This window comes from Electrona antarctica (assembly GCF_951216825.1).
Source record: "Electrona antarctica genome assembly, chromosome: 10".
Taxonomy (NCBI): Eukaryota; Metazoa; Chordata; class Actinopteri; order Myctophiformes; family Myctophidae; genus Electrona; species Electrona antarctica.
Window position 1 is genome coordinate 1,638,746 of NC_136791.1, and position 13,363 is coordinate 1,652,108.

A 13,363-nucleotide genomic window follows, 5' to 3' on the forward strand; every position below is an offset into this window, starting at 1 on the left:
TCATTTATACCTGTAGTGTGGTCATTTATACCTGTAGTGTGGTCATTTATACCTGTAGTGTACCTGTAGTGTGGTCATTTATACCTGTAGTGTACCTGTAGTGTGGTCATTTATACCTGTAGTGTGGTCATTTATACCTGTAGTGTGGTCATTTATACCTGTAGTGAGGTCATTTATACCTGTAGTGTACCTGTAGTGTGGTCATTTATACCTGTAGTGTGGTCATTTATACCTGTAGTGTACCTGTAGTGTGGTCATTTATACCTGTAGTGTACCTGTAGTGTGGTCATTTATACCTGTAGTGAGGTCATTTATACCTGTAGTGTACCTGTAGTGTGGTCATTTATACCTGTAGTGAGGTCATTTATACCTGTAGTGTGGTCATTTATACCTGTAGTGTGGTCATTTGGGTTCAGGTACAGTTCATACCGGTATACCATTCCCCCAAAGGTCATGTTCAGTTGCCCAAAATATCAACATTCTTACAACAAAATACTTGTAATATATTGGTATGTTTAACTGGGAAGTTCTTGCTTAGCCTACAAAGTATAAAAATGATGCAATGTGTTTTTCAAATAGTTATGCAAAACATCTTCAGATATATTTCTCTTGTATGATGACTATACTTACTACAGTACACACTTCTCTCCTGCCACGACACACTGCCCTCTGCTGTTGAAAAAAGGCATTGAGTGATTCCCTCACTTCCAGTCCTTCTAGTAGACTGGGATCAAGATTTGATGACATTTGTATTTATTTTCAGACCCAGTGTCTCTTCTCTGGCTTTTATTTTATTTAACCTTTATTTAACCAGTAAAAACCACACTTTTACAAGTGTGAACTGGCCAAGAGAAGAGGCAACATAAGTGACACAGCTCTGCCTGTAACAATAAATACAACAAAAAACAGGACAAACCTACAATGCTCATAAATACAGAACCCACTACTGAAGAAGCTCAAAGGGAGAACAGGAACGTTTAGTAACGCGACCAATAAGGACTAATAAATTAAAACTAAGCAATGGAAATTGAAGCAAGAGAACATTTGCTATACATCAAAGCAGGAGCAGTGTATGGGAAGTGTGCCCAACTGCCCATGGCAATCCTTTTAAAGCTCACTAGGGGAATCACAGCAGCCAGTTTGAGTCTGGTCTGTAGGTCATTCCAAGACCAGGGTCCGAAATAAGCAATGCTTTTTTTTCCAGCCTCAGATTTAGTTGGGGGCACGACATAGCGTAACCAAGCATTTGATCTGAGGTTGAGAGAGTTTTGGACAAGTTCAAATTTAGAACCAATGTAACGTGGGAGATTACCTAGAATGGCTTTATAAATGAGAATATACCAATGTAGCAACCTGCGAGACGTTAAGGAATACCAACCCACTAGGGCGTACAGAGTACCGTGATGAGTCCTATAGACGTTAAGGAATACCAACCCACTAGGGCGTACAGAGTACCGTGATGAGTCCTATAGACGTTAAGGAATACCAACCCACTAGGGCGTACAGAGTACCGTGATGAGTCCTATAGGGGGAGTTGGTTATGAACCTCAATGCAGCATGAAACAGGGGGTCAAGTCAGAGTTGAGGAACTAGCAAAGCGGTAGACAGTATCGCCATAATCAAGCTGCGACAGGAAGAGGCCTGTAACCAGCTTTTTGCGAGAAGCATTAGAAAAGCAGGACTTCATTCTGTAGAAGAAACTCAGCGTGGACTTAAGCTTGGATTCCTTATCCAAGTCAGTTGATAACATTGATAACACCATTACTGCTTTGGCCGAACTGTCTTGAGTTAGTGAATCAGAGGCTGACGAACGGGTTCGACCACAATTGATGGGGTGATTGGATTGGTGGCTGTCCACAATCATCTGTACTACGGTGTACAGATGATTGGTGGCTGTCCACAATCATCTGTACTACGGTGTACAGACCTGTAGTTACAGAGGGGAGGAGGAGAGATCGACCGAACACAAAACCCACGAAAGAAACACAGTGGAACGTAACAGGCTACTTGCAGAAAATGAAAGGGGTAGAAGTACTAATGAGACAATGGAGAATATAACTTTGTCTTGGACTCAAACTCATGACCTTGGTCCTTTCTGTGGCCGGTTCCTCCGTCACGCCCCCCAGACTAATTAGTATAGTCGTTTAACAGATTTGGATATATTCCTTGGAGATTATTAGCATTTTCTGTAACTGTACTCATTCAAAACTGAAATTCAAACAAAACATACAGCTTTTGTTAAAAAGAATTTATTGTTCTCATTAAATAAGCAAACAGTACATCTAAAAAAAAGAAAGAAAAAAAGAATAAAAATCACTTAAGTTTTGGCACTACTCTATACATAAGTGAGGTACTAAATGGTTGAATTACACTAAATTTCAAGTCATTGTGAAAAAGCAACCAAAAATAAATTTATCTCAGTGGTTTCTTAGAAAAAATGTAAATGATATTGAAGGAGCCAAGAGACAAAGTCACAATAATTGACAGGCAGTTTAAAGGTGTTTCCTCGCATTGAAACATTCATGCCATTGTGATCAACCTTGTGCTCCCAACAACACAGCCAACGTGTCATACGGCATAGCACTGACCGCCTAAACGCTGGATGAATATCAGCTCCATCTGCACCGCACTACGACAACTTAGACCACTTCAAAAAAGAATTAAATAAATAAATATGCATGAGGTGTGTTTGTCATACATGTTATATACACATATACGATGCATATCATAGATCAAACAATCACACATCCATGTGTGTTCCAGGTTAAGGGCTGATTCATACTCCTATTTTACCGCTGTTTCAGGGCTGTAGTGCCGAAATGATTTCGGCTCGTCAGAAATTTTCAGTAGCACCGAAGAGCCGACTTTAGGACGGTACCCACCCCCCGCCCCCCCCCCCCCCCCCCCCGAACCTCAAATGACGTCACATTGTAGGCTCTACAGAGCCGAACCGACTTTTATTCGGCTTTAAAATAGGAGTATGAATCGCGCCTAAGTCTAAGCTGGAAAGACTATTATGCAATAGTCATCTTCTGTGTCTCTAAAACACGATGGTAAAGACATCGTCATCTTGTCTGTCCTTCACTTCTTGGACAGCGTGTTGGCTCAGAGCTCACACTCAGGATATACTCCTGAGAGGCGCATGTGTAGCACCTGCAGGCATTCGTCTGAAAAAATCATCCCAACACACACACACACACACGCGCACAAGCGTGCATGCACGCACGCACGCACTCTCGTGCACCACTGAAAACCCGCTAAGCAAACCAACCAACCAACCCAAAAACAAAACAAAACACTGTACAGTAATGTTCCAAACTGCAGGCGAAACGTCCCTGCTATTTTGTCTTAACCTTAAATATTAAGTATAGTAGAAAAGTAAATGAGGGCTAAATACATTAAATACACAAAAACTCATTCATTACTTTGACATGCTTATCATCCTCGGGGGGGGGGGGGGGGGGGGGGGGGGGGGGGGGGGGGGGTTGTAGCACTCTTTGCCTGTGGCGTATTCTGGAGCCTCTTCTCTCATGCAGGCTGGTGTGTGTGTGTGTGTGTGTGTGTGTGTGTGTGTGTGTGTGTGTGTGTGTGTGTGTGTGTGCACAGTCTGAGGTCCTCCCAGACCAATACAAGCTAAAATCTAACAAAAAAATAAAAAGTGGCTCAAGGATATGAGAATATATCCCTCTAGCAGCAGCGACAGGAACCCTGAAAAGGACAACAGGGAACATTAAACATTCTGACCTGAGATCAGATTCTATATCAGATTCAACATGGACGACATTAAACATTCTGACCTGAGATCAGATTCTATAAATGTCTTCTACATCCTGACAGTTTTCTGAAAAGGCTATGTTAGTGGTTCTTGGATTTTTCAAAAATAGCAGATCTACAAGCTCGTAGCGCGCCACTCGGTGGCGCGCTATGAGCTTGTAGATCGGCTATTTTTCAATAGCTAAAGCATAACGTAATGCTAACACCAAAAGGGGTTCCCGCCCAAAATGGATTAACAAACAATCACACGTTGGAAGGGAGTTACAAAGTATGAATGACCTGATGTGGTTAAAAGTATATGTACAAACAAATACTGTTCCCACAGAAGTTAAAAATACAATTTAAAAAAATCTGAAAAGGGTCTGGAAGCCCATGTACCATTTATAATGGGGGGTTTTATCCATTTATAATGGGGGGTTTTATCCATTTATAATGGGGGGTTTTATCCATTTATAATGGGGGGTTTTATCCATTTATAATGGGGGGTTTTATCCATTTATAATGGGGGGTTTTATCCATTTATAATGGGGGGTTTTATCCCCCATATAAATATGCTGGATTTATGGATATTAAAGTTGGTATAGAGAGAAGCTCCGTTTCTGTATAGAGTCACAAATCATGCCTCCAAGAGAAGTTAACCCATTCTGGGCGGGAACCCCTTTTGGTGTTAGCATTATGTTATGCTTTAGCCATTGAAAAATAGCAGATCTACAAGCTCATAGCTTGTAGATCTGCTATTTTTCACTTGTAGGTGACTTGTAGGTCTGCTATTTTTGAAAAATCGTGAAAATGTGATGCAAATCTTTGAATATTTATTCAGCGTTTCATCTCAAATCTTTGCTTCTGGGGGGGTCCTTGAAACAACATATTTTCAGATGGGGGTCGGCGGGCCAATTACATATATATGTGGGGGTCCTTGACATGAAAATGTTTGAGCACCACTGATATAGAAACAGGTTTTTCAGAAAACTGTCAGGATTTAGAAGACATTTGTGACCAGATTTGACTGAGACTGCCATCGCGCAAATTACCGCTTTTCACCAGAGGAGAATTTTTTTTTATTTTTATTTTTTTCAAAATGAGTTAATAGCACAGGCAGACTCTTCACATACTAGAGCATGTCTGAAATAAGTGTCAGAGCTGAAATCGACATGTAAATATGAAATAAATGCCCAAACATGTAGCTAGGTATAATGTTAGAGACCACAGCAGTGAACCTTTCAAGCCGGTTTTCTCAACTCGCATTTTTCTGCAAGACATTACTCTATAAGCCATATCTCCAAAACTGGTGGGTCAAACTGAACAACCAATATGTCAGTTTGAAGCTATGATTCCCTGCTTTCATATGACGTGAAAAAACGAAAATTCAAAAAAATCCAATGGCAGTCCCTCAGTCAAATTTAGTCACATTTGTAGAATCGTCCTCAGCTCTAAATGGGTTAACTGTAGAAAACGTGGAGTGGACTTTAGGAATACCAGGGTGGTGGAACGGGACTGCTGTACCAGGTGGTCTATGCATAGTAGCAGGGTGAGACCAGCAGGTCCGTCAGGACCAGCAGCTGGTCGTCCGTAAACTGCTGCTTGTGCTCCTGCCAGTTGTCATGGTGAGTCCGGCGGAAATTAGACAGCGTTTTCTTCACGGTCATCTGAAAGAAAATCGATGGGTGGAGAGAATGTCAAGAGAACAAATTAAACTAAAGCATAAAAATACATTCAAAGTCAACAAGTGCCTATAGAGGGTATGCGCGTGACATCATCATCAAACCAGGAAGTTATGCAAGAACACCTACTGAGTGGCAGAAAACTACTTTCTGGCCTTGACAGCCCATACATCCACACAGAAAAGTCCTTTCTGATTGCATTAAACAACATTAAACAACGTTAAACTCACTTTGCCTGTTGCTTTGCCACTTGATGTGCCATTCACTTTAAGCATGCGCATACCCTCTATTGTGGGAACTATTATACATAGACCTGTCAATTGTGTCAATTGTGTGATCTGGTAGTCAGACAAAATGATGTTATTATGAGACCATGACCATGAAGTACACAGAGAGGACTGTAAATGGTGCATTTATATAGCGCCTTTATCCAAGGTGCTTTACATAGATTGTGCATTACATTCACCCATTCACACACACATTCATACACCGATTGCGGCGGAAGCCATGCAAGGTACCAACCAGCACATCGGGAGCAATTTGGGGTTCAGTGTCTTGCCCAAGGACACTTCGACATGTAGACCGGAGGAGCCGGGATTCGAACCGCCGACCCATGGATCATTGGACGACCTGCTCTACCTCTTGAGCCACAGTCGCCCCCGGACTGTGTGTTATTTGAGACACAGGGTAGCTCCCCCCCTGGTCGGAAACCAACCAGGAAACTGTCTGGTCATTGGTCAACCAACCAGGAAACTGTCTGGTCAAGCTGACAAAGTGGAACCAATGTACGTTTCCACAGATTCCAGCAACAGTTTGGACATGTGTTGGGCGGAGATAATAAGATGACTGTTGTGTAACACTAAGAATAACTCTCAAGGACCGCCAAAATAAAAATGGACAACAAAATCAACTGTATATTTATTATTTAGTGGAGAAAAATCGTACAAATATTTTTGTTTTATTCAAAAGACTATGACGGTCGCGATTTAATGAATTAATGAATTGCATTTTATAGTGCTTTTCCAAGTGCTCAAAGCGCTTTACAATGGTTCATTCATTCATACATTGGGAGGTGAAGCGGCGAACAGTCGACGCCAGCGTCCTCACTTCCCACATTCACACACCAATGGTGGCGAGCTCACACCGACCGACTCATTGGAGGCAATGTAGGGTTCAGTGTCTTGCCCAAGGACACTTCGACATGTGGACAGGAGGAGGAGCCGGGATTCGAACCGCCGACCCAGGGATCATTGGACGACCTGCTCTACCTCCTGAGCCACAGCCGCCCCGATTTAACAGCGGTGTGGAGTGACGCACCTCGATGGGTTGTGTGTCGTTGAGGTGGGCGCTCAGGTCCATGAGCAGCTGAGGCATCCAGGTGGGAACGTCATACGGGCTTGAGAGAATACAAGCACTTAACCCCAGCACTCCTGCATGGCGGCGAACCAAATCTATGCAGAAACAACGAGGGGACAACATTTTAAATAGGAAAAGGGCAGCCAGTGTCCTGTTGGGAAAACATCTATAGTAATACATATTACAAGAGTGTAAAATATTCCGGAGTTTGCATCTTCTCCCCGTGTCCCCTAGGGTAGGTACCCTCACAAAAAACATGCAGTAATCCTGGTCTCTAAACTGCCTCCCCCTGGCCAGCCGGGGCGCCTGATGGAGGGGAAAGGAACTGGTTGGAATAACGTGTTCCTTCCACGCGCTACATCCAACCAGGGAAACTCCCCCCTGTCAGGTGTAAAGGAGCGACTTGGACACTCAGGCATGAAGGAAGCAAGTTCAAGTCCGTTGCTCTCCCCATGTGCCCCATATATGGGGACTAGGTTGGCGGAGGGTGTGTAGAGCCCAGGATCACATTAGATAATTGACACAGGGGTGAAAAATGGGTTACAAAATTGTGGGATAAAAAAAAGGTGTAAAATCTTCCATCCATCCATACCAGCAGAGGGGATAGTGTCCACCACAGAGCCCAGTTCCCTCTTCCTCTTCTTGGGCAGACGGGTCTTGCAGAGAGCCTCGAAGTGGGCCTGCATGGGGTCGGCCATGGACAGGAAGTTACACTGCAGGAAGCCACTCAGAGTGGTGGCAGCCATTTCTCGTACCTAGCAAGAGAAGAGGACGATTAGGAAAACCATAGGCACGCAGCCCCCATGTTCTCTTCACAAGATAAAACCATAGGCACGCAGCCTCCATGTTCTCTTCAAGATAAAACCATAGGCACGCAGCCCCCATGTTCTCTTCACAAGATAAAACCATAGGCACGCAGCCCCCATGTTCTCTTCAAGAGATAAAACCATAGGCACGCAGCCCCCATGTTCTCTTCAAGAGATAAAACCATAGGCATGCAGCCTCCATGTTCTCTTCAAGATAAAACCATAGGCACGCAGCCTCCATGTTCTCTTCAAAATAAAACCATAGGCACGCAGCCTCCATGTTCTCTTCAAGAGATAAAACCATAGGCATGCAGCCTCCATGTTCTCTTCAAGAGATAAAACCATAGGCACGCAGCCTCCATGTTCTCTTCAAGATAAAACCATAGGCACGCAGCCTCCATGTTCTCTTCAAGATAAAACCATAGGCACGCAGCCTCCATGTTCTCTTCAAGAGATAAAACCATAGGCACGCAGCCTCCATGTTCTCTTCAAGATAAAACCATAGGCACGCAGCCTCCATGTTCTCTTCAAGAGATAAAACCATAGGCACGCAGCCTCCATGTTCTCTTCAAGATAAAACCATAGGCACGCAGCCCCCATGTTCTCTTCAAGATAAAACCATAGGCACGCAGCCCCCATGTTCTCTTCAAGAGATAAAACCATAGGCACGCAGCCCCCATGTTCTCTTCAAGATAAAACCATAGGCACGCAGCCCCCATGTTCTCTTCAAGATAAAACCATAGGCACGCAGCCTCCATGTTCTCTTCAAGATAAAACCATAGGCACGCAGCCTCCATGTTCTCTTCAAGATAAAACCATAGGCACGCAGCCCCCATGTTCTCTTCACAAGATAAAACCATAGGCACGCAGCCCCCATGTTCTCTTCACAAGATAAAACCATAGGCACGCAGCCCCCATGTTCTCTTCAAGATAAAACCATAGGCATGCAGCCTCCATGTTCTCTTCAAGATAAAACCATAGGCACGCAGCCTCCATGTTCTCTTCAAGATAAAACCATAGGCACGCAGCCTCCATGTTCTCTTCAAGATAAAACCATAGGCACGCAGCCTCCATGTTCTCTTCAAGATAAAACCATAGGCACGCAGCCTCCATGTTCTCCATGTTCCACTGTCAATCAAAGCACTCAATAACAGATAACTAACTACTGGGAGAGTGCAATACTGCAATACTTGAACCTTGATATATTTGCAGTGTGGGTAGGATAATTATTTATTGTACTATGAACTGTATTTTCTGTACTATGAACTGTGTATGTATGTATGTATGTATGTATGTATGTATGTATGTATGTATGTATGTATAACGCTGTCTCTTGGTGCCCAAGACAAATTTCTCCTCGGAGACAATAAAGGCTATTGAATTGAATTGAATTGATTAGAAGTTTTTCCCACCAAAAGCATATCAAGTGGGTACCTCCCACTTCTTCAGAAAGTAGCCAAATTCCAATACCCAAATCACTGCTGACTCCACACTCCATACTCGTACCCTAAAATGTAAACCTAACGCACATGTGCACGGTTTGAGAGCGAAAGTGTCCAATTTGATTGAAACTACAGAGATGCTGAAGTGCATTTATGTGTTGTGATTTTAAATAACGGTGATAAACGACAGTAGACCAGCAGATAAATCAAGTTCCCATTGATATGGCAGCTCCTGGGCAGGCATGTCATCAGACTTTTAACCCATGTTGGGCGGGAACCCATTTTGGTGTTAGCATTATGTTGTGCTTTAGCATAACGACTTTTCATAAATAGCAGATCTACAAGCTCATAGCGCGCCACCGAGTGGCGCGCTACGAGCTTGTAGGTCTGCTATTTTTGAAAAGTCGTTAAAATGTGGCGCAAATCATTGAATATATATTTCAGAGCAAACATTTTTAACTAAAATATTTGCTTCTGGGGGGGTCCCTGGAACTACATATTTTGAGATGGGGGTCCGCGGCCCAATAGAGATAATTCTGTGGGTCCTTGACATGAAAAAGGTTGAGCACCACTGACCGCTCTTTTATCGACCTCAGTCCAGAATGGGTTAAGGTGGGCTCACTTCAAGGTAGGGAGTGATTTGCAAAGTTCTTTCTTATTCTCGGGTTCAGAGAAACGCGTCCAGGCTCACAGGCCCATGATCAACCAACTGAACAGAACTGGAGACGGTTCTGCTCATACGGTCTTAGATTGTGAATCAGTAACAGGGTTCTGCTCATACGGTCTTAGATTGTGAATCAGTAACAGGGTTCTGCTCATACGGTCTAAGAGAGTGAATCAGTAACAGGGTTCTGCTCATATGGTCTTAGAGAGTGAATCAGTAACAGGGTTCTGCTCATATGGTCTAAGAGAGTGAATCAGTAACAGGGTTCTGCTCATATGGTCTTAGAGAGTGAATCAGTAACAGGGTTCTGCTCATACGGTCTAAGAGAGTGAATCAGTAACAGGGTTCTGCTCATATGGTCTTAGAGAGTGAATCAGTAACAGGGTTCTGCTCATATGGTCTTAGAGAGTGAATCAGTAACAGGGTTCTGCTCATATGGTCTTAGAGAGTGAATCAGTAACAGGGTTCTGCTCATACGGGTCTTAGAGAGTGAATCAGTAACAGGGTTCTGCTCATACGGTCTAAGAGAGTGAATCAGTAACAGGGTTCTGCTCATATGGTCTTAGAGAGTGAATCAGTAACAGGGTTCTGCTCATATGGTCTTAGAGAGTGAATCAGTAACAGGGTTCTGCTCATATGGTCTTAGAGAGTGAATCAGTAACAGGGTTCTGCTCATATGGTCTTAGAGAGTGAATCAGTAACAGGGTTCTGCTCATATGGTCTAAGAGAGTGAATCAGTAACAGGGTTCTGCTCATATGGTCTTAGAGAGTGAATCAGTAACAGGGTTCTGCTCATATGGTCTAAGAGAGTGAATCAGTAACAGGGTTCTGCTCATATGGTCTTAGAGAGTGAATCAGTAACAGGGTTCTGCTCATATGGTCTTAGAGAGTGAATCAGTAACAGGGTTCTGCTCATATGGTCTAAGAGAGTGAATCAGTAACAGGGTTCTGCTCATATGGTCTTAGAGAGTGAATCAGTAACAGGGTTCTGCTCATATGGTCTAAGAGAGTGAATCAGTAACAGGGTTCTGCTCATACGGTATAAGAGAGTGAATCAGTAACAGGGTTCTGCTCATATGGTCTAAGAGAGTGAATCAGTAACAGGGTTCTGCTCATATGGTCTTAGAGAGTGAATCAGTAACAGGGTTCTGCTCATATGGTCTTAGAGAGTGAATCAGTAACAGGGTTCTGCTCATATGGTCTAAGAGAGTGAATCAGTAACAGGGTTCTGCTCATACGGTATAAGAGAGTGAATCAGTAACAGTGTTCTGCTCATATGGTCTTAGAGAGTGAATCAGTAATAGGGTTCTGCTCATATGGTCTTAGAGAGTGAATCAGTAACAGGGTTCTGCTCATATGGTCTTAGAGAGTGAATCAGTAACAGGGTTTTTGCTCATACGGTCTTAGAGAGTGAATCAGTAACAGGGTTTTTGCTCATACGGTATAAGAGAGTGAATCAGTAACAGGGTTTTTGCTCATACGGTATAAGAGAGTGAATCAGTAACAGGGGTTATCTGTAGATTATGCACCTGTGGTCACCTGTGGTCACCTGTGGTCACCTGTGGTCACCTGTGGTCACATACGGCCACATTATTACACAAGATCATTAATCCTAATCCCGTTTCATCATCAGATAGCGTTCTTAAAGTAATTTAACCCATTTTGGGCGGGAACCGCTTTTGGTGTTTAAAGCATTATGTTGTAATTTAGCTATTGAAAAATAACAGATCTACAAGCTCATAGCGCGGGGGGGGGGGGGGGGGGGGGGTAGTCTGCTGCGCGAGGTTACTCCGTGGTGGGAAATAAATACATAATACAAGTCCAGTTGACAGCTTGGCACGCGCGACAGAAACTTTTATTTTTGTAGAAGAGGTAAACTAATATTGTTTATGCCGTTGGCCTGTTTGTGTAAACTTTAAACATTATTGTACTGTAAAAAAAAAAGTCTCCTTTCCCTTGATCTTTATTAGTATAATAGTATTAGTTTAGTGTTAGTTTAGATTAATACACGATAATCAACACTAACACTTTAAGTTAGAACACAGCCAAATCAAATCATAGTACATAGGCCTACGTGTTCAATCAATTATTCAATCAAAGCAAACGGCACGTTTGCCTCTTCTACAAAAATTAAAGTTACAAATTACTGTCGCGTGTTGCCATTCTCTTGTACTTATTATTACTATATTATTTCCCACCTCGGACTAGCCTTGCATCTCGGAGGACAGGCAGTGTCGGTAGGCCAATCAGAGGCAGGCAGGGCGTTACCATGTCTATGCTCAGTGTCGGTAGGCCAATCAGAGGCAGGCAGGGCGTTACCATGTCTATGCTCAGTGTCGGTAGGCCAATCAGAGGCAGGCGGGGCGTTACCATGTCTATGCTCAGTGTCGGTAGGCCAATCAGAGGCAGGCGGGGCGTTACCATGTCTATGCTCGGACGTAGAATAGATATACACGTTATCTCCATAGCAACAGATCACTGCAGCCTGTGGTTTCCTTAGCAACAGCGAGAGGGCCAGAGGGGGAGAGAGAGGAGAGCCAGAAGGAGCGGAGAGAGAGTGCTGAATCATTACAGTGGAGCTGAAAGACAGTGAGAAGTGCAGCTAGTGTAGACCAGCATGCACTAAACTAAACTAGCCAATGCTTAGGTGATTATAAAAACTGACAGAAGTTGCCGATAAGTTTGTTCACCAGCTGTCGACGTCATCTACTGACAAACAACTGTTCCAGATTGGCCACAAAGCTTAGCGCAAATGCTTTGCATTTTATATTTTAATATAAATTCATGCCATATCATAATATCTAGAAAAGTACAATATACAGTAGCACAGGCAGCGGTGGCCGAACGGAAGGCAGCAGTGGCCGAACGGATTGCGGAGCGGTCTTGATACCGGAAGGTCGCCAGTTCGAATCAGCGGTCCGACACGTTAAAATTACCACCGCTGAAGTGCCCTTGAACAAGGCATTGAACCACTACGATGAAATGTTCTATGAGCAGGGCCTGGCTGGAAACAAGTTCTTGAGCTTAGCCCAGATACCCTGGGTAAATATAGTAATCATTTCATTTCATTTCATTTCACACATCCACTCACTTAAGGCTCATACATAGTCTGGATTTTCGGTGGTGAGGTGACCACCGAACTACAACATGACGTCACGAGCCGCGGTGAAGAGCAAACCACCGCCACCGCTCCAGCCCTTCTCTCTGTTTTGACTCACCACCGCTCAACGTGGTCAGATCACCACCGTAGCGGTGGTCACCTCACCAAAGCCAGGTGGCGTGCCGAGGTAGTAACAATAGAACAAAGCCAGGTGGCGTGCCGAGGTAGTAACAATAGAACAAAGCCAGGTGGCGTGCCGAGGTAGTAACAATAGAACAAAGCCAGGTGGCGTGCCGAGGTAGTAACAATAGAACAAAGCCAGGTGGCGTGCCGAGGTAGTAACAATAGAACAAAGCCAGGTGGCGTGCCGAGGTAGTAACAATAGAACAAAAAGTACGGTCCGCACACCGAGTAAGGCTCCAAAGCTTTAGAAATATGTATTAACCCAATCCACGCCAAGGAACGTCAGGTTACGCTTTAATTAAGCCTATAAGCCCCTGTGCCAGGATGTAATTTTGCGTCTTTTTTACTTCTTTTTTTTTTTACAATAGAAACGCTGG

General features: G+C 43.7%; 1 protein-coding gene across 1 annotated transcript in view; it reads right to left on the bottom strand.

Moving 5' to 3' along the window:
* Nucleotides 1–3,485: 3,485 nt before the first annotated feature.
* The window catches only part of LOC306931393 (proteasome activator complex subunit 4B-like), a 71,037-nt gene continuing 61,159 nt past the window's right edge, over nucleotides 3,486–13,363 (bottom strand). Inside the window, exons 37-40 of the mRNA XM_079512775.1 lie at nucleotides 7,384–7,546; nucleotides 6,753–6,886; nucleotides 5,251–5,420; nucleotides 3,486–3,708 (exon numbers count right to left, since the gene is read on the bottom strand). Of these exons, the coding sequence (XP_079368901.1) occupies nucleotides 5,286–5,420; nucleotides 6,753–6,886; nucleotides 7,384–7,546 (432 nt within the window). The 3' untranslated portion in view covers nucleotides 3,486–3,708; nucleotides 5,251–5,285. The remainder of the gene's footprint in view (nucleotides 3,709–5,250; nucleotides 5,421–6,752; nucleotides 6,887–7,383; nucleotides 7,547–13,363) is intronic.